Raw genomic sequence first — 22500 nt, 5'->3', positions numbered from 1 at the left:
CCCAGAGGAACCTCTGCAGACGACATACAGACTCCACACTACTGCGGCACCTCCGCCCTCTACCAGATCCTAACAGAGCCTTATGAACCCAGCACACACACCAATGTCAGCCACTGGTCCTGAAATCTATAAATCTGCACTACCCTGGTCCACTGTTAAAATAACCATTTCTATTTAGGTTCAGCGTAGGGCTTTTGGGAATGTTTTTTTTTTTTTCCCCACTGAAAATTCAGAAGTCCGTGTTCTAGAACTCTTTCAGCTTTCAACCGCCAGCAAGGGTGGTGACATCAGCGTTAGAGTGCTCAGTTGAGAACATTCTAATCGCACATTTATGACCTCACACCTGAAAAGGGTTCAATTCCATTCACGGTCAGTCCTCTTCTCCTCGACTGCCGTTCGCAGAACACTGGACCCCAATCGCTCTTGTTATGTGTAGCCAGTGGGCGCTGTGTGTTTGCTGGTTGGGAATGTGATCTATGAAAGGCTAACTGATCTACAGTACCGGTACAGCCGGAGACGGGAGTGGGGGGACCGTACCGAGGGAGAGCGGACCGACTTCTTGTCCACGTCCACTCCCTGCTGGCCCTGCAGACAGGTGGTGAGCTTCTTGTGGGTGCTGTGGGACACCTGCTTCACCAGCTCCAGCCGCTTCTCCACCTGTGCGGGGACAAAGCCTCACTGAGCGCGCTCAGTAGAACACGCTGGGGACAGAACCTCACTGAGCGCGCTCAGTAGAACACGCTGGGGACCAAACCTCACTGAGCGCGCTCAGTAGAACACGCTGGGGACAAAACCTCACTGAGCGCGCTCAGTAGAACACGCTGGGGGGGAAAACTGCACTGAGCGCGCTCAGAAGCACACGCTGTGACCTCATGAACTCATGTACACAGAACAGAATTATTTTAATTGACTGAGCTGGGTGGTGGGGCTTGGGAGAGATTCACTGATCGTTACACACACACACACACACACACACACACACACACGAACACAGGTACATACACAGACACAAACACACAGACACACAGGCACACAGGCACGCACGCACACACACACACACACACACACACACACACACACAGGTACATACACAGACACAAACACACAGACACACAGGCACACAGGCACGCACGCACACACACACACACACACAGGTACATACACAAACACAAACACACAGACACACAGGCAAACGCGCACCCACACACACACACACACAGGTACATACACAAACACAAACACACAGACACACAGGCAAACGCGCACACACACACACACACACACAGGTAGAGGAACACACACTTGGGACACAGATTATGCATCAATTGAATTCCGTGTCGAGTTCATTAGCATGTTATATATAAACACATATTTTCCCATGCAGTTTGTAGCCAATTAGGTGGAATCACAGGAGATATTAGTCCTCAGAGCTGATCAGCCCCTGACTCTAAAGCAGCCCGCTCTAATAAGCAGCTGACGATGTGCAAGCAGCTCCACACAGGGGAGGACTGTAGGCGGCCTCTAGCGTAGTGGTTAAGGTAAATGCCTGGGACCCGCAAGGTCAGTGGTTCGAATCCCAGTGTAGCCACAATAAGACCCGCACAGCCGTCGGGCCCTTGAGCAAGGCCCTTGCTCCAGGGGAGGATTGTCTCCTGCTTAGTCTAATCAACTGTACGTCGCTCTGGATAAGAGCGTCTGCCAAATGCCATTAATGTAATGTAATGTAATGAGGAAGACGTCTTACCTGGAGCAGGTCGTCACTGAGAACCTCCGTTTTCTCTGCCCTGAAATGGAGAGAGAAGAAGAAATGAATTATTTTTTTTAAAGAAAACAGCCATGGGAACTGCGAAGCGTTCACACTCACTCAGACCCCAGACGGGCCGGAATTTTTATTTTCTTGAAGCGTGAGTCACATCTCTGTTCTGTTGTCATGATTCTATCACGATGCAACAATGCACATCGTTTAGTTTTTTTTTTGCAAGATTGAGCAACTCGCTGTGGAAGAAGGAACGTTCTGGGTTCTGGCATGTGACAGTGTAAACACGGGTTCCCCACCCCCGACCCCCCCGCCACGCCACACCACACCGAGGATCATGGGAAGGGACTTCCTCTCCGGGGTCAGATCCAGAACCTTCTGGCACACTCTTCCGCTATGATGTCAGCCCACGTCAACATGTGATCCCCCCTCCTTCCACCCCGTCCCCCCCGGACCGGTTTGCCATTTCTGATTAAAGAGAAAAACAATGTTCCCTTTTCTCTGGGACGCTCGCAGTGAGGGAACAGACTCTGCCCGCCCTGAAACAGCCCGGGCCACCTGCATCAGACCGCACCAGCGCCGCCCTGTCTGTCAGTCCCGGAAACACACACACAGCTCCCACAGGGGAAATCAGCTCATGGGGCCCCATCCCAGCCTCCGGGCCTCAGGATAAACTACGAGTGATCGGGGTCCTGCTTGGGTTCTGTTTGGGTTCCACACAGGTTCTGTTTGGGTACTGCTCGGGGTCTGTTTGGGTTCCATACAGGTTCTTGAAGAAGCATGAAGACATTGTGCAGCCTCTTATAAAAGCGCATCATGCACTGGACCGTCGTCACGGAGAGACACACTTTCTCAGGCCTGCCTGTCTCTCACAGTCCCCCCACAGGGGTGTCGAACCCTGGGCCAGGAGACCCACACACCTGCCTTTCACACTGCAGCTGCTCAGCAAGAAATGAATAAAGTGAAGGACTGTGGATCAGACTCTCCTGGGCCAGGACTGGAACAGTGTTGAGTGCGGAGTGAGCTCACACTGTACACAATGCAGGACTGACCACCCACACACACATACACACACTCACACACAATCACACATACTCGCACAAACACACACACTCCCCCACATCCCTCCTCAGAAACCACACACTCACACACACACTCGCACTCACTGACAGCCATGTTTTACAGTGGGGTCACATCCATCCTGCAGTCCATGACTCCCACGTATATACCACAGCCCCATACAGACTTCAGCAGGGCAGAGGTATCTGTGTGTGTGTGTGTGTGTGTGTGGGGGTGTGTGAGAGAGAGAATGTATGTCTGTGTCTGTGTGTATATGTGTGTGTGTGTGCGTGTCTGTGTGTGTGTCAGAGAGAGAGTGTATGTCTGTGTCTGTGTGTATATGTGTGCGTATGTGTGTCTGTGTGTGAGTGTGTGTGTGTGCGTGTGCCTGTGTGTGTGTGTGTCTGTGTGTGTGTATGTGTATGTGTGTGTGTGTGAGTGTGTGTGAATGTGTGTGTGTGCGTGTCTGTGTGTGTAAATAATGAGCAGCAGTGTGTGAGAAAGAACATGAAACATGACCTGTCTGAATAGTGTTAAAAGATTTTATAGCATCTGGACAGAACAGTCCAGCTTTGGACGGCCAGTGTCTGCTCTAACCCCACAGACTACAAAGCAGGACCTGCAGTGTGTGTGGGTACAGACAAAAACAATTACCGCCCAACTGCCTAGAGCGCTTGGACCAAACCTCAAACAGACCAGGGCGCCACAGACACACAGAGCCACTCCTGGCCCACACACAGCGCACACAGACAGGCACACAGACACAGCGCACACAGACAGGCACACACACACAGCGCACACAGACAGGCACACACACACACAGACAGGCACACACACACACACACAGCGCACACAGACAGGCACACACACACACAGCGCACACACACAGCGCACGCAGACAGGCACACACACACACACACACACACACAGACACACACACACAGCGCACACAGACAGGCACACAGACAGGGTACAGACAAAAACAATTACCGCCCAACTGCCTAGAGCGCTTGGACCAAACCTCAAACAGACCAGGGCGCCACAGACACACAGAGCCACTCCTGGCCCACACACAGCGCACACAGACAGGCACACACACAGCGCACACAGACAGGCACACACACACAGCGCACACAGACACACACACACACACAGCACACACAGACAGGCACACAGACAGGCACACACACACAGCGCACACAGACAGGCACACACACACAGCACACACAGACAGGCACACACACACACACACACACACACACACACACAGACAGGCACACACACAGCGCACATAGACAGGCGTGCCTCTCAGACGGTGTCTGCGTGACGAATGGTGGGCGGTCCCGCGCTCCAAACTGGCCGAGACCGAGGAGACGCATCGCTCCTTTTTACACACCGGCCTGATGGATGAACAGCAGCACACAGACAGAGAGAGACCGCCAATGTCTGTTCTACGGGAGCCTGGCTAATATACCCCTAATGTCTGTTCTACAGGACCCTGCTAATATACCCCTAATGTCTGTTCTACAGGGGCCTGTTAATATACCCCTAATGTCTGTTCTACAGGACCCTGCTAATATACCCCTAATGTCTGTTCTACAGGACCCTGCTAATATACCCCTAATGTCTGTTCTACAGGACCCTGCTAATATACCCCTAATGTCTGTTCTACAGGACCCTGCTAATATACCCCTAATGTCTGTTCTACAGGGGCCTGTTAATATACCCCTAATGTCTGTTCTAATGGAGCCGGGCTAATAAACAGCCAACCTCTTATCCCGGCGTGAATTAAAAAAACATAACATTCCGGATTAATGTAATCCCTCCGAAGCAACTCTTATGTGTTTTTCCCCACTTAACCTAGATACTTTTCCTGAGACTGACACCTTCCCACTCCTGCAGGTCTCTCTGGATAAGAGCATCTGCTAAGAGGCTGTAATGCAATGAAATAACGTGTGAGTCAGCTGTTCTGCGTAATCTAATCTACCCTGTCAATTACAATGCTTCAGTTGTTTTTATAACGCTATCTCTACGCACTAATACAATACAGGCAGGGCCGGATCAGTTTTGAGACTTCATAAAGACGTTATAAAGAGCTTCTTTATTGTTATCCGACAGCGACCCAATTTGAAACTTAATGCACTCAACTCAACGCGTCTAAAGTCAGATCTCAGTTGCCAGATGAGCAGAGAATCTTAAAGATAATTTAGCTTGGCCGAAAATAATGAACAAAGCATAGTTCTGGATAATGAGGCATGCAAAATACTCCGGTCCACAGACAGCGCACATCGCCTTTGAGCCCATCACAGGTCTGTTTATAGGTCTGCTGGGTGCTTTTCCAGTTCACACTGCTGAGAGTCTAAATGGAGAGACGTAGATCAGTAAAAACGAAAAACATCCCTAACCCAGATTCAACAGCAGGATCCTGAAATGTTTCTGATTGGTCAACGAGGCAGCGGCATCCCAGGGGGGGGGGAGAACGTCTATTTCAGGTCACACGGATTTCGGTCACACAGAAACTTCCACGCTCCGCCACCAGGGGGCGGTCATCCCGAGAAGGGGCGCCGCTGTTCCGGAAACGCGCAGAAACCCGGAGGCGCAGGGTTAAACCAAGGCACGAACCGACAACCGTCCCTACGCCACCGCATGTTTAAAAACACTTCACCCCGTGCGGTTAAGAGTGAAAAAAGAAAGGACTGTTAAGAGGCACCGTGGACACAAAACCAGCTGTGTCCACACGGCTCGCCGTAAAGGATCTTCTGGAAGCGTCTTGCTCAGGGCTTTAAAGCCCAGCACGAGTGTGTGTGTTGAACCGAGCTGATTCCTGCAGGGCAGGCGGACACAGAGACGGTCTCTGTGCCTCAGACCTGCTGAGGAAGCCTCACTCAGCTGGCCTGAGCAGGGTGGCCATCTTACAGTCTTCTACAAACACCGACAACAAGAGCCTATAAAAAAATAACGGTCTCGGTAAATACTTTATCTTACAATTCACAATTCTCACAAGCCCTTCAATCACCTAGCATTTATTGGGCAAGTACACAGCTTGCGGTGATTTAAATTTTAAGGACTATGAAACAAAGTCAGTTAGGCAGTTAGACATGGCTCAGGCAGTAAGAGCAGTCGTCTGGCAGTCGGAGGGTCGCCGGTTCGATCCCCCGCCCGGGCTGTGTCGAAGTGTCCCTGAGCAAGACACCTAACCCCCAAATGCTCCTGACGACCTGGTCAGCCAATTGCCATTGGTGTGTGAGTGTGTGTATGAATAGGTGAATGAGGATCATCAATTGTACAGTGCTTTGGAAAAAGGCGCTATATAAATGCCAACCAGTGCTATGTTAATACCTTGTTAATACCTTTTACAGTCTGTTTCTTAGTAGTTACCGTTGAAATAAAGACAGTGACCTAATAAGTACCTGGTATTTACCCAGTGAATGAAATAAAGCGTGACCACGGTCCCTCGTTCTCTCCTCTCCACCCTGAGCTCGGACCACGAGACACAAACCCAGAGGGGAGAGAGACGGAGGAGTGGGAGAATGTGTTCTGCAGGGTTGCTAGGAGACAAAACGGTGACACGTGGGGCCCGGGGGGAGGAGCTTTTGGATATGGGGGGGAGAGGCCGCATTGGAATGGGGGCGGGGACATTTGATAATGGGGGAGGGGCTGTACCAGACTTGGGGAGGAGATAATGATGGGTAATTACATTACATTACATTACATTAATGGCATTTTGCTGACGCTCTTATCCAGAGCGACGTACAGTTGATTAGAGTAAGCAATCCTCCCCTGGAGCAATGCAGGGTTAAGGGCCTTGCTCAAGGGCCCGACGGCTGTGCGGATCTTATTGCGGCTACACCGGGATTAGAACCACCGACCTTGCGTGTCCCAGTCATGCACCTTAACCGCTACGCTACAGGCCGCCCATGTGCTGATGCTGATGCTTTTATCCAAAGCGACTAATGGTTGATTTGACTAAGCAGGGGCCAATCCCCCCCTGGTGGGCTCAAGGGCCGGAAAAGCTGCGCTGATCCTATAGCGGGTACACTGGGATTAGAACCACCAACCTACTGGGTCCATTAGACACAAGGTGAGCCACTAGACATGTGAGATTTGGGGGGAGGGGCCTGCAGATGCCAGCCAATGGCTCTAACCTCCCGAGCTACCCTTAAGTATTTTGAATTTTGTTGACATTTTGACAAATGTCAACTGAATGTCCCCCTTATGTTCAGAAAAATACTGTGTGGAGCTCGGAGAAGCCAGAATGCCATGTCCTCGTTTCAGGACACAGGGTCTCTGGAGGGGGAGGGGGAGGGGGAAGGAGTACACGCTGGCCTGATGAACGAGCCCAGACCGGGGAGTCCACTGAAGCCAGAGAGACTGCAGCGTCCTGAGGGAGAACAGGTGTGCTGTCCCTGAACGGAGGGGGGGGGGGGGGGAGGGTATGGGTCAGGAGAGGATAGGACAGGTGCGCAGTGGCTAATGGGGAGAGGGGGGAGAGGGGGAGAGGGGGGCTAGGGCCATGGGACAGGGCTGCCAGTGATGGCACATGAGGACAGGCATTCAGCACTTGCAGATTGTGTGCACACATGTGCGTGGGAATGTGTGTGAACGTGTGTGTGCGTGTGTGTGTGTGTGTGTGTGTGTATGCGTGAGAGGGATGTTAGTGTGTTAGCCTGTGTGTATGTGTGTGGGAGGGTGTGCATGTGTGGGGGTTTGTTCTGTGCATGTGTATGTGTGTGTGTGTGTGTGTGCGTGTGTGTGCGTGTGAGTGTGTGCGTGTGAGTGTGTGTGTTTGAGTGTGCGTGTGTGTCTAAGTGTGAGTCTGTGTGTCTGTGTGCGTGTCTGTGGTAAGCATATGAATGCTACATCTCTGTGTTCCTGTCCTTCTAATGCGGATTCCTGTTTCCAAGGTCAGTCCAGAAAGAGATGATGAGACAGAAATGCCCTCCCACACACACACACACACACACAGCACAGTCTCTCTCTTTTATCGCTCTCTCTCTTGTTTTTCTCCATCCCTGTTTCCTGCAGCTTCTCAACTTCTCATACTCTTCCCTCTGTCCCTCTCTCTCTCTCACTTTCCACCCCCTCTGTCTCACACTCTCTCTTTCTCTCCCTCCTTTTCTTCTCTCTCTCCCTTTCACGCACATATGCTTCAGTGTGATGATCTGCGGAGGGAGGGAGAGAAACTCAACACCGCCTCTGCAGAACAAACAGTCCCACACAACAGCAGCTGCTGATATTCCGCACTCAGAGACACTTTGAGCTAGTAGAACAGGGCTAATGCACTGAGGCTAACACACTTTGAGCTAGTAGAACAGGGCTAATACACTGAGGCTAACACACTTTGGGCTAATACAACAGGGCTAATGCACTGAGGCTAACACACTTTGAGCTAATACAACAGGGCTAATGCACTGAGGCTAACACACTTTGAGCTAATACAACAGGGCTAATGCACTGAGGCTAACACACTTTGAGCTAATACAACAGGGCTAATACACTGAGGCTAACACACTTTGAGCTAATACAACAGAGCTAATGCACTGAGGCTAACACACTTTGAGCTAATACAACAGGGCTAACACACTGAGGCTAACACACAGGGGCTAATACAACAGGGCTAATGCACTGAGGCTAACACACTTTGAGCTAATACAACAGGGCTAGTACAACGGAGCTAACACATTGGGGCTGATACAGCAGGGCTAAAACACTTTGAGTTAATACACCAGCAGGTCTGCAGCCTGCCAGGTCCACCCCAGGCAGGGGTGGGGGGCAGGGGATAGGAGCGGCCGTTCAGCTTTTGGGCCGTGAGGACGGTGGGGGTTAGCTCACGTTTCTCCCACCTCTGGAGGATAGTGGTGCCAGGAGGTGCGTAGATTCAGAGAACCATATCACCCCCCCTCCTCCCACCCCCCACCCCCGAGGGCCTGCAGGTTCTGCCTGACGTGGGCTGAATGAGAATGACCCACAATGCTCTCTGAGAGAGGAACGAGGGAGGGAGGGAGGGAGGGACAAGGAGGAGACAGGGGGCAGGGCAGGGGAGGGGAGGGGAGACTGGAGAAAGGAAAATGAGAGAGGACAGAGGCGGGAGAAAAGGAGAGCGAGAGGGGAGATGGAGATGGAGATGGAGGGTTGAAGTGGGTGAGAGGGAGGAGGAGTGAGAGATGGAAGACAGGAAAGAAAAAGGAAATGGGGAGAGACAAAACAAGAGGGAGAGAGAGATGAGTAGAGGAAGAAGAGAGAGAGAGGGGGCAGAGATAGCAAGAGAGAGAGAGTGGGAGAGGGAGAAGAGGAACAGAAAGAATGCATGCAAAGATAAGAAACAAAAGAAGAGGGAAAGAGAGATGGGAAGAGGAGGAAGGAGGAAGAGGGATAGAGGGGGCAGAGGAGAGAGAGAGAATGCACAGATGGGAAGAGGAAGAAGAGGGGGAGAAAGTACACAGCTGTGTGTTTTCCCAGGCATTTGCCCCTGATGTGAAGACAGGGTGGGGGGGGCACAGTGACCCCCGTGAAGCTGGACTCTCTCATTACATCGCCCTCCCCTCTGGCACTCAAACCCACAGCCAGAGAGCAGAGCAGAGCAGGGCTACCCTGGACCCATCCGCAGCAGGTCCGTACGGATAACCCAGCCGCAGGAAGAACAGGGCTACCCTGGACCCATCCGCAGCAGGTCCGTACGGATAACCCAGCCGCAGGAAGAACAGGGCTACCCTGGACCCATCCGCAGCAGGTCCGTACGGATAACCCAGCCGCAGGAAGAGCAGGGCTACCCTGGACCCATCCGCAGCAGGTCCGTACGGATAACCCAGTCCGAGATCACCCGAGTGTGCGACAGCATCGCACGGGAAAGCAGACTCCCAGGAGCGGTTCCGTACGGCTAACCCCGCCAAACGAAGGGATATAGAGGCTGGCAGGGCTTAGCCGACCGGGCGGCAGAACGAGACGGCGATGCGGAACGTATGTGACACCGGGGTCACCTCGCCGCGAGAGACATCGGAGAGAGGGGACCAGCAATCCGCCGAGGCAATTTCGGGTTAATAACTCTGCTGAAACACGGCGTCCCCCCCACCTGGGAACGCAACCTCCCTCACCGCTACGCACTGCTGAACACTGATGCTAATTCTGTACGTGCTGCTATGACACGCCAAAGCACGTTATTACATTATTACATTACATTATTGGCATTTGGCAGACGCTCTCATCCAGAGCGACGTACAGTTGATTAGACTAAGCAGGAGACACTCTTCCCCTGGAGCAATGCAGGGTTAAGGGCCTTTCTCAAGGGCCCAATGGCTGTGCGGATCTTATTGTGGATAACACCGGGATTAGAACCACCGACCTTGCGTGTCCCAGTCATTTACCTTAAACCACTACGCTACAGGCCATCCCATTATTAGGGGAATGGGGAGGCGTCAGGTCAAACTCTGTTCCACGTCCAAGCGACCACTCCCTTACGCTCCTCTGCAATACCGCCCCCTGTTTTTCTCCACAGGTATTGCACAGGACACCACAACAGTGCCTTCAGTTTTTCTCAGTACTACACCAGGGCTGCCCATCCCATGTCTTTAATTACACAAGCCTGTTGTCCTCAAGTTTGTGACCTTGTGTGCCGTTTGTACACTCCCTATGCCAGTTAGTTTTCAAGTTTCTTTTGCTGCAGGGCTGCCCAACCCTGTTCCTGGAGATCTACCGTCCTGTAGGTAGGTTTTCACTCCACACCTAACTAAGCACACCTCATTCAACAGCTCGCGCAGGGCTGCCCAACCCTGTTACCCTACCTTTCTCTCCAACCCTAATTAGGCACACCTGTTTCAATGAATTAGCAGCTCAGTGAGAATGAGCTGTTGAATGAGGTGATGCTTTGTTAGGGTTGGAGTGAAAGCCTACAGCACGCTATAGTCAGTCTCCAGGAACAGGGATGGGCAACCCTGGACTACACCAAACCAGATTTGGTGAAATGATTATTTATTTCATGCAGCCCCATTGAATGTAATGTGTGAAGTGTGAAGTGTGGCGGCGGTTAGCGGTTAGCGATTAGCACGCTGACGCGTCTTTCTGCAGTGTTCCTGACTCCGACCGCTTCGGCTCTGATAGGCCTTTCACACCGGCAAGGCTCCGTGCCGGTGCCGGTTCCGGTTCCCGAACCTAATTTTGAACCGGCCTGGCGCGTGCAGACCGAAAATAAATTGGTTCGGAACCTGAAAAGTTGGTTCTCAACTGGAACCAAAAAAACAATTGCTATTTCCTTGCGAACCGTGACATCATCAGTGGGCGTCGTCATATTCTAGGCCTGCCTTGTGCATTGAGCAACGCCCTCCGTTGATGACGGAGGGCGGTGGAACTTTGGTTCTGCTTAAACTGGTATGGACGCGGGCCGGTTCGCCAGACGGCACCAAGGTTCAAGAGTCCAGAACGGAACCGGAGCCAGAACCAGAACCAGACCCGCATTGGTCTGAAAGTGACATGTCAGGAAGCAGCCGAGTGTCCCAGGCTTTCCGCTCCCCGCGCGCTCAACGGCCTCGTTACGATTATTAACGAGGGGTTCTGCTCGGCAACAGGAAGTGCATAAGAACACAACAGCCCCGACGGCATCCACCACAAACACGCACCACAGCCTCTGATCAAAACTCTGACCTAAATTCTTTCCCTTTTTCCCCCTCAGAACATCCACCTCCTCCCCATGACGACACTCCTGTGCAACCACAACACCCCCCCCCCCCCATCCCCCACCCCCCGCCGCCCCCTCTCCCTTCTCCGCGAGACGCGGAACACGATCAAAAGACGACCCGATCAAAACACCCGAAATCAGAACGAAAACCTGACAGCAGCAGCTGCTGAATGCCAGGCGTGTAATCTGACAGTTTAACGCCCTCAAACATTTGGGAGTGACGTAGTTGCTACCGAGCTCAAACGGGGCAACACTACCGTCTGTCCTGAGGAGAGGAACTCCGGCATCTCTCTCTGGCATCTTCCGAACCAGCACCCCCCCCCCCCCCCCCACCTTGGATGAAAGCGTCAGCTACATAAATGTGATGTAATGTGATGTAGGGGAGGTAGGAGAAAACGAGAGCGGGAGTAAGAGAGGGAGAAAGACGCCATTTTGTCTTGGCATCCACTCACTGGCCAAGCCTTCCTGTAAAGCACTCATGGAAGTGGCTCTAGATAAGAGCTGACTGCCTGCTAACTGCCTGGCTGTCGGTGTGAACGTAAAGGCCTGAACCCCGCCCTTTGGGTACCCGTCTCACGCGCTACGTCCGCTCCGGGTTCCGTCAGAGAGCCTTTACAGACGCAGGTCCACAACGAGGCCCTTTCACGGGAGAATCTGATAAACCGCATCATCGTTACCGTCTGCTGAAAGGGTGCAGGAGGTTAGCTTTACTGTTGTACAGTCTCTGTGCTAAAAGGGTGCAGGAGGTTAGCTTTACTGTTGTACAGTCTCTGTGCTAAAAGGGTGCAGGAGGTTAGCTTTACTGTTGTACAGTCTCTGTGCTAAAAGGGTGCAGGAGGTTAGCTTTACTGTTGTACAGTCTCTGTGCTAAAAGGGTGCAGGAGGTTAGCTTCACTGTTGTACAGTCTCTGTGCTAAAAGGGTGCAGGAGGTTAGCTTTACTGTTGTACAGTCTCTGTGCTGAAAGGGTGCAGGAGGTTAGCTTCACTGTTGTACAGTCTCTGTGCTAAAAGGGTGCAGGAGGTTAGCTTTACCGTTGTACAGTCTCTGTGCTAAAAGGGTGCAGGAGGTTAGCTTCACTGTTGTACAGTCTCTGTGCTAAAAGGGTGCAGGAGGTTAGCTTCACTGTTGTACAGTCTCTGTGCTAAAAGGGTGCAGGAGGTTAGCTTCACTGTTGTACAGTCTCTGTGCTAAAAGGGTGCAGGAGGTTAGCTTTACTGTTATAAAGTCAACGCAGACAGAGAGGACGCTCACGTTAACGGAGACTGTTATTGGCTGGGTGAGGGGGTGGGGGGTGGGGGTCGATTCCCGCGGGGCGTGGAATGGAATAACGCTCAAGGCTGGGTCTGCTGCCGCAGCGCAGATATCATAATCCTGTTCACCCCAGACGTGCGGTGAGCTCTCCCTTTAATACCCGACCCCCGCACTCTAATGAGAGGGCAGGGTAATGATTGAAACAGACACCAGCATCTCCCCTCTCTCCCTCCCTCTCTCTCTCTCTCTCTCTCTCGCTCCCTCCCTCTCTCTCTCCCTCTCTCTCTTTCTCTCCCTCTCTCTCCCGCCCTCTCCTCCTCTCTCCTTCTCTCCCTCCCTCTCTCTCCTTCCCTCTCTCCCTCTATCTCACTCATTTACTCTTCACCCTCCGACCGCTCCCCGCCCCCACCCCACCTCTCATTCACCCCCCCCCTCCCCATGCTGCCCCCCCCCCCCCCCCGGTGTGTTTTGGCGCGCCCTCATTCTCTCACCCAGCCCAGTTAATCACAGGGACACAGACACTATGATCAGACTCCTGGGGTGTTAACACAGCCATCAGGGCTTTCTAGGTCACCAGTGCAGGTCAGAGAGAGAGAGAGAGAGAGAGAGAGGGAGGGAGAGGGAGAGGGAGAGAGAGAGGGAGGGAGAGAGAGAGAGGGAGGGAGAGGGAGAGAGAGAGAGAGAGAGGGGAGGGAGGGAGGGAGAGGGAGAGAGAGAGAGAGGGGAGGGAGGGAGGGAGACAGAGAGAGAGAGAGAGAGGGAGGGAAGGAGGGAAACAGAGAGAGAGAAACTCAGGGCCTGGTGCTATAAAGGGGTGGGGGGGGGGTTGTTCAGCCATATAGGGGCCACAGTCCCCCAAACCACTGGGGAAACCAATCGAGCTCATCGATGAGATCTATAGCTCCCCCTTTCTCTAGCCCTTCCTCTCTCTCAGCTTTTCTATCTTTCATGCCTTCTCTCACTTTCGTGCCTTCGATTTCCCTCTCTTTCTCTCCCTCTCTTTCTCTCCTCCTTTCCGTCTCTCCCTTCCCCTGTCCCCTTCTGTCGCGATGTGTCGGACGTGCAGGAGGGCCCCGGAGAGCCTCCTGCAGGTGAAGCAGGAATTACCCAGCATGCCTCATTCCCCTGGCCTGCAGGGTTGCCATGGCAGCCTGCTCTGTGCGAGGGACTGTTTAAAAATAAAAAAAGACAGCGCAGATGGGAAGATACATGTTGCGTTAGGATACAGGAGGAGCTATTTTAACTTGTGAGGAATGTGCCACCCCACCCCACCCTTTACTGCTGCACTGGAAAAAGCCTCAGCCCTCATTCGTTACCACGGCGTGACTGCCTGAACCTGCCTCAGCCAATCCCTGCGTTCGGACGCTCTTCCTTACCGAAACACACCGTGTGTACCCCTGTACCCCCTGACTGTGCGTCTGTGAGGTTGGGCACGGATTTCTGTGTCTGTGTATGCGTGAGTGCAAATACACGTGTGTATTACATGTGGGGCAGCCTGTAGTCTAGTGGCTAAGGTACATGACTGGAACAGCCTGTAGCCTAGTGGCTAAGGTACATGACTGGGACAGCCTGTAGCCTAGTGGCTAAGGTACATGACTGGGACAGCCTGTAGACTAGTGGCTAAGGTACATGACTGGGACAGCCTGTAGTCTAGTGGCTAAGTTACATGACTGGGGCAGCCTGTAGCCTAGTGGCTAAGGTACATGACTGGGGCAGCCTGTAGCCTAGTGGCTAAGGTGCATGACTGGGACAGCCTGTAGACTAGTGGTTAAGGTGCATGACTGGGACGGCCTGTAGCCTAGGAGGAGCTTTGGATAAAAGTGTCAGCTAAATAAGAATAATAATAAATATCTTCCACAGTGGCACTTTGTGGATAAGATTGGACACCCTTGATTCGAGCGCCCAATACCCCTCTCCCCTGCTTGCTGAGCCTGTGGCTCTGCAGAACCCCACTGCTGGAGGGGAACCAGCGCAGGGCAGAGGTACTGTACACCACTAAAACATTTACACTCTGCATTTACAGCATCAATACTGCAGCACGGCTAAAAATACCCCGGGCAAGTGTGTGACCTGTGTGTGTGCCTGTGTGTGTGTACGTGTGTATGCATGTGCATCTGTGTGTGTACGTGTGTGTGCCTCTATGTGTGTGTGTATGTGTGTGTGTGCATCTGTGTGTGAGTGTGTATGTGTGTGTGCCTGTGTGTGTGTACGAGTATGTGCGTGTGCATCTGTGTGTGTGTGTGTGTGCCTCTATATGTGTGTGTGCACATATGTGTGTGAGTGTGTGTGTGCCTCTATGTGTGTGTGTATGTGCATGCCTCTATATGTGTGTGTGTACGTGTGTGTGCATCTGTGTGAGTGTGTGTGTGTGTGTGTATGTGTGTGCCTCTATATGTGTGTGTGTACGTGTATGTGTATGTTGTGTATGTGTGTACGCGAGTGTGCATGTATGTGTGTGTGTGTGTGTGTGTACGTGCAACCGTGGGAATCCCCATGTGTGCTGGTTCACACACACACTGTGATGACACACAGTGCACACACACACACACACACACACACACACACACAGTGCACACAGCTCTAGAGCACGGGTCTCCGGGCACATCTCACCTCCAGCTGGACAGCAAAGCTCAACTTGGCAAAAACTGAGACACTGTACCTCCCAGCCAAGCACCCCACCCCTCCCCAAACCAGCCCGCACCCCCCCTGCCCGACCTCACTCTCACCCTGGGCACAGCCACCGTGTCAAACTCCTCAACTGCCCTTTTCCAGGAACATCGCAGAGATTTACCGGCCATTAACATTCCTGATGTACAACGTCCGTGAGGTTCCAATCGCCTCCTCGCAACACGCACTGGCCATTTCCCCGTACGGAATACTGCAATTCCCGCCTCCACGGACCTCATCCCATCTCATCCCAGAATTCACACAGCAAATCATTTCACCAGCCAATTACCAGAGTGCGGATTTCACACGGTCGGATTTCGCGGCCACGACACTTCACCCTGTTGATTTCTGACATTTCAGCGCACCGATTTTACTGACTGCACAGACCGATGACCAAGCTTCCTTTGTATCAAACCTGGAATGTGACACATCAGAGAGTCCGGGGAGACGCTGTTGTCCAAGGCGATCCACACCTCCGGGAGGTCAGGCTGAGGGCCACGGGGGACTGAGACAGGGGGATAATGAGAACCACACAGAGGCTGCATCCAGGCAGGAGCAGCCGATCGCCGCATCACAACACAGAAAGGGCTGAGAGGGGATCCAGGCAAGAGCAGCCGATCGCCGCATCACAACACAGAAAGGGCTGAGAGGGGATCCAGGCAAGAGCAGCCGATCGCCGCATCTCAAAACAGAAAGGGCTGAGAGGGGATCCAGGCAAGAGCAGCCGATTGCCGCATCACAACACAGAAAGGGCTGAGAGGGGATCCAGGCAAGAGCAGCCGACCCCAGCACTGTGGGGCAGAGATAAGATGAGGGAAGCCATGTAGCCTTCCTGCAGTGTGAGCTGGGATGTCATCTGAGCAGTGATTAAATACAATAATACCACAGTGATATCATACTAAACACCAGCCACAGGGGGCAGCACAGTGTAATAAGCAGGTTACGGGGCTTTTATAACATGTTTATAACACGTGCAGGCTGCGGGTTCACACCCAGTTGAGGCACAGCTGCTGTCCCCATGGGTAAGGCGCTTCATCTCACCGACATTAATATCTCACTGAATTAAAGGACGGTTTGGCAAAAATAATGTTGCGCAAGTCCCTCCGGATATTTGTGTCTGACCGCTGAGCGAATAACAGGCATCATAATTCATCATCTTATTATTACTGCTATTATAGCGGCGGAATAATCATATTTAATAAATAGCGCCGTTAAACGGTGCACAGGCAGTGCTCTGCTCCGGCTCTCCTGACCAGAGTAATCAACGAAAGAGACAGAAACACACAAACACCTCACAGAGCCAGCGCCACGCATTCTCAGCGCTTTTCCCACAGTCGCAAACATCTGGGGCCGAACGCTGACTCACATCCAAAAACACAGGAACATTCGCTCCCTCAAAACGTGTTTTCCTGGACCTTCCCCCCCCCCACCACCCCCCGAATCCAAGGTCCCCTCCCCGGAGAGAGCTGGCCGCTGGCGCCTAGAAACCAGACCGTCGCAAATCAGCCCGGTGACATTTTGTACGGTGATGAGGAGGAAGAGGAGAAGAGGAGGCGGGGTGCATGGGGGGGGGGTTAAAGACGGTGAGTAAGGGCTTCGTGAGGAGAGAGAGAGCGGTGCCTTACGGTGCAGAGTCACTGGGTTCAGTGGGGAGAAGAGCCTGACTAATACATTATTTGTTATTCAGCCGTCTCTTTTATCCACTTACAGTTGATTCGACTAAGCAGGGGACCATCCCCCCTGGAGCAATGTGGGGTGAAGGGCCTTGATTAAGGGCCCGACGGTGTGGATCTTATCATGGCTACACCAGGGCCCAAGCCCAGCAGTGTGGATCTTATCATGGCTACACCAGGGCTTGAACCACCAACTCCGGATCCCACTGAAGCCACTAGGCTCTATGCATAGCCCACAGAACTGACCAACAGACAGGAGCTCTGTCTGTCTGTACCCCACACCTGACCAACCTACAGAAGCTCTGTCAGTACCCAGCCCACAGAGCTGACCAACTGCCTGTCTGTTCTACAGAGAACTGGCCAACAGATAGGAGCTCTATCTGTCTCTACCCCATAACTGACCAACCTACAGAAGCTCTGTCAGTACCCAGCCCACAGAGCTGACCAACTTCCTGTCTGTTCTACAGACCTGGCCAACAGATAGGAGCTCTATCTGTCTCTACCCCATAACTGACCAACCTACAGAAGCTCTGTCAGTACCCAGCCCACAGAGCTGAGCAACTGCCTGTCTGTTCTACAGACCAGAGAACTGACCAATCCACAGAAGCTCTGTCAGTACCCAGCCCACAGAGCTGACCAACTTCCTGTCTGTTCTACAGACCTGGCCAACAGATAGGAGCTCTATCTGTCTCTACCCCATAACTGACCAACCTACAGAAGCTCTGTCAGTACCCAGCCCACAGAGCTGACCAACTGCCTGTCTGTTCTACAGAGAACTGGCCAACAGATAGGAGCTCTATCTGTCTCTACCCCATAACTGACCAACCTACAGAAGCTCTGTCAGTACCCAGCCCACAGAGCTGACCAACTGCCTGTCTGTTCTACAGACCAGAGAACTGACCAATCCACAGAAGCTCTGTCAGTACCCAGTCCACAGAGCTGACCAACTGCCTGTCTGTTCTACAGACCAGAGAACTGACCAATCCACAGGAGTTCTGTCTGTCTGTACCACAGAGTGAAGTAATCCACAGTTTACTCAAAGGCAGATAAGGAGGGACCACTACGGTCGGTGCTTCTTCCATAATTTAATAAACACAAGTGTGGGATAGAAGATAATTAGCTGAGCAGAGCTGGACGTCTTAAAATCAAACACTGGTACTGTGTAACAGCATAATAACTTGGGTTTTCTTGATGGACCCACCTATCAAAATACTGTAACAATGACACAGCCCTTCTCTCTGGATAACCCTGTCTATTAAATGAATACATCATAAAAAAAATAAAGAATAGCAGCCTAGTGCGTCTGAGACTAGTGCTTACGCCATCGGAAAAACCGCAAGGACACAAGAGAGGCACTGACTCACCGAAATTAACAATAATAAATAAATAAATAAATAAATAAACGAAATGTGGGAATTGGAAACGGAGGAGGGACACAGCGCAAGTGCGGAGCCGGGGGAATGGAAATAAAAAGGCTCTGTTCTTGTGAAAACACCGGCCGTCTCTTAAGGGAGAGGAGCGTGTTTGTGCGTTTCTCGGGCACGGGCGAGACGGGACGGGGGCGCGGGCGGGGACGGCGCGGGCGGGTCACCTCACCGAGGCGTCCCACAGTCTCCTCTGAGGAGCTGACGGAGCGGGCGTGGAGCCAGGAGGGAGGGAGAGGGGGAGGGAGGGAGGGAGGGAGGGAGAGCTCAGGGAGGGAGGGAGTCGGTACTGCTTCACTGTGTCTGATCATCAGTCTCTCTGCATCTCTTTCGCTTTCTGTTTGTTTACTGTGACAGCTACTGCAGTCACCCGCTCTCCTCCCCCCTCTTCATCCCTCTCTCGCTCTGTCGCTCCTTCTCTCTCTCTGCTCTCTTCTAGCTTCCTTTCCATTACTGACAGCCAGAGCAAACACCCTCCTCCCATCTCTCCTGTGTCTCTCTGTCTATCACACACATGCACACACACGCACACACACGCACATACACACACACACACACATGGGCACTCGTGCACGCACACACCTGCACACACATGCACACACACGGACACTCGTGCACGCACACACCTGCACACACATGCACACACACACACACGGACACTCGTGCACGCACACACCTGCACACACACGCACACACACGGACACTCGTGCACGCACACACATGCACGCACCCACATGCACGCGCATGCACTCAGCAGGGTCTGATTGAGGGTGTCTAAAGTACAGGGTACAGGAAGTGATCGTTTAGCCCCCAAACAGCTCTCAGCGTTAAGCGCATCCGCTCGGCGAGAGCCAGATAGCCACGAGACGGGACGCGGGCCCAGATTAGCCTTATCATTCCTGGGAGGAGGGAGGAGGGAGTTCTTTCCCGGCTCTGTGATTGAAGCAATTTCCTGAGACGTTCGTTCCCGCGGACCGGGTCCGCCCTCTGCGGATCCGAGTTTTTCCCCTCGGAATCGCGAGCGTTCCAGGGACCAGGCGGCTCAGCCAGGGCCGGGGAGGAAGACGGGCTCCGGGTGCCTCTGCCACCCGTCAATCAAGCCAAAGCCCCTCCCACTTCCTGTCCCGGCCTACCCACCCACTTCCAGGTATTGTGACCTCGCAGCCTGACAATCCGCCTGGATTATGAGGGAATTCTCGTGTACACAGAGCCAATTCACCCTTAAGCTTCCCCTGCTCCTCTCTCTCTCTCTCTCCCTCCCATCTCTTTGCATCTCTCACTCTCTCTCTCCATCTCTCTCACTCACTCACTCTCTATTTCTCTCTCCATCTCTCTCTCACATCACTCACTCTATCTCTCTCTCTCTCTCTCCATCTCTCGCACTCCCCATCTCTCTCTCGCTCTCCCCATCTCTCTCGCTCTCCTCATCTCTCTCGCTCCCTCTCTTTCTCTATCTTTCTTTCGCTATCTCTCCCTATCTCTCATGCACAACAGTCTCCAGGGTTTGCGGAGAATGGTGCCAAAAAACAGAAAACATCCACTGAACAGTAGTTTGGAACCGTACTGTCCTCTGGGGTCCTCTTCACGCTTGTCCCTGTGTTCGATCTGCACTTCGCTGTACGTCGCTCTGGATAAGAGCGTCTGCTAAATGCCTGTAATGTGATGTAATGTAATGTTCTGCAGACAGAAACGCCTTGTTAATGAGTGACGTCAGAGGAGAAGGGCCAGACTGGTCGAAGCTGACAGGAAGGTGACAGCAACGCAAATTAGCACACATTACAACAGTGGTATGCAGAAGAGCATCTCTGAACACACATCATAACTCTCAGTGGATAGGCTACAGCAGCAAAATACTGCATAAGTCTAAATAAGAAGTCTAATAAATACCTAATAAAGTTCTCCCTGTCATTCTCTTTCTCTCTCTCACTCTCTCCCCCCGCTCCCTCTCTCTCATTCTCTCCCTCTCTCTCTCATTTTCTCTCCCCCCCCCTCTCTCTCTCTCTCTCTCCCTCTCCCCTCTCTCCCTCCATCTGATAATGAAGCAGTTTAATTGCCATCCTACGGGAAGGAACTCTCTCTCCAGTGCAGTGTTAATGTCTCTCTCTCTCTCTCTCTCTCTCTCTCTCTCTCTCAGTGCAGTGTTAATGTCTCTCTCTCTCTCTCTCTCTCTCTCTCTCTCTCTCTCTCTCTCTCAGTGCAGTGTTAATGTCTCTCTCTCTCTCTCTCTCTCTCTCTCTCTCTCTCAGTGCAGTGCAGTGTTAATGTCTCTCTCTCAGTGCAGTGTTAATGTCTCTCTCTCTCTCTCAGTGCAGTGTTAATGTCTCTCTCTCTCAGTGCAGTGTTAATGTCTCTCTCTCTCTCTCTCAGTGCAGTGTTAATCTCTCTCTCTCTCTCTCAGTGCAGTGTTAATGTCTCTCTCTCTCTCTCTCTCTCTCTCAGTGCAGTGTTAATCTCTCTCTCTCTCTCTCAGTGCAGTGTTAATGTCTCTCTCTCTCTCTCTCTCTCTCTCTCTCTCTCAGTGCAGTGTTAATCTCTCTCTCTCTCTCTCAGTGCAGTGTTAATGTCTCTCTCTCTCTCTCTCTCTCTCTCTCAGTGCAGTGTTAATCTCTCTCTCTCTCTCTCAGTGCAGTGTTAATGTCTCTCTCTCTCTCTCTCTCTCTCTCTCTCTCAGTGCAGTGTTAATCTCTCTCTCTCTCTCAGGCCAGTTTTTATGGAGACAGATGGGATTTGGAGAAGGCTCAGAATTCCAGCATGTGTGCAGGAGGAGGTGCAGGAGGAGGTGCAGGAGGAAGTGCAGGAGGAAGTGCAGAGAGGAGGGGAGGAGTAGGGAGCAGCCTCGAGCCTCGTGTCGTTTTCAAACTATACCTTAGTCCCCCCTCTTGATCCCCCCCCCCCAAAAAAAAGAAAAAAAGATTGCACGATGGCTGTATTTTTGTTTAGAACAGCCCTTCATGTGTATTTTTACTAGTTATGGATTTGATGCTTTTACCTGTGGAAGAACCTATGCACTTGTAAGTCTCTTTGGATTAAAAGCGTCTGCCAAATGACTAAAATGTAAATGTAATGCAAATGTGTCTCAGAAGGTTGGTGGTTCAAGCCAAGAGAAGATCTGCACAGCTGACCTTGGGCAAGGCCCTTAAACCCCGCTTTGCTCCAGGGGAGGATTGTCCCCTGCTTAGTCTAATCAACTGTAAGTCGCTTTGGATAAAGTCGTCAGTCATGCAATGTGAGTTGGAGGAGGCACAGAGGAGGTTGTTGATGGAGGAGGTGACTGGACCAGTGCAACCTGGTCTCCAAACCGGGGCACTGGGAGACCAAACATGGGGAGCAGTCTGTCTGTCTGTCTGTCTGTCTGTCTGTCTGTCTGTCTGTCTGTCAGTGTATCTGTCTGTCTGTCTGTCAGTGTATCTGTCTGTCTGTCCTGCACCTGTTCCCTGACTGGAGAAGCTCGCTGTGGGACGTCCCACACTGTTACATTACATTAACAGCATTTGGCAGACACTCTTATCCAGAGCGACCTACAGTTGATTCGTCTAAGAAGAAGACAGTCCTCTCCTGGAGCAATGCAGGGTTAAGGGCCTTGCTCAAGGGCCCAACGGCTGTGCGGATCTTATTGTGGCTACACCGGGGATCGAACCGCCAACCTTGTGTGTCCCAGTCATGTACTTTAACCACTACGCTACAGGCCGCCCACACTGCACTCGAGATGCAGAGACTGGCGTAGTGGTTAAGGTAAATGACCGGGACATGCAAGGTCGGTGGTTTTAAACAACTGTACGTCCCTCAGGATAAGAGCATCTTGCCAAATTACAATAATGTAATGTAATGTAATGACTGGAGCAGAGAAACAACAGTGTATCCAACGGCAGGAGAGACCTGCATCATCCAATGGAATGGACAAAAAAAGAGCAGTGTTATCCAATGGGGTGGCAGAGAGGCAGCAGCGTTATCCAATGGGACGTCAGGGAAATGGCACACGCAGAAACGTATTGACACCTCG

General features: G+C 52.2%; 1 protein-coding gene across 1 annotated transcript in view; it reads right to left on the bottom strand.

The window, feature by feature from the left end:
- The window catches only part of LOC133121363 (rho GTPase-activating protein 44-like), an 85260-nt gene that overhangs the window by 30688 nt on the left and 32072 nt on the right, over positions 1-22500 (bottom strand). The window contains exons 2-3 of the mRNA XM_061230563.1: positions 1745-1784; positions 538-657 (exon numbers count right to left, since the gene is read on the bottom strand). Coding sequence (XP_061086547.1) covers positions 538-657; positions 1745-1784 — 160 coding nt within the window. The remainder of the gene's footprint in view (positions 1-537; positions 658-1744; positions 1785-22500) is intronic.

The sequence above is a fragment of the Conger conger genome, chromosome 2, assembly GCF_963514075.1.
Source record: "Conger conger chromosome 2, fConCon1.1, whole genome shotgun sequence".
NCBI classification, from domain to species: domain Eukaryota; kingdom Metazoa; phylum Chordata; class Actinopteri; order Anguilliformes; family Congridae; genus Conger; species Conger conger.
Note: the sequence above shows the minus strand (reverse complement) of the source record. Positions and strands in the feature narration are given on the sequence as shown.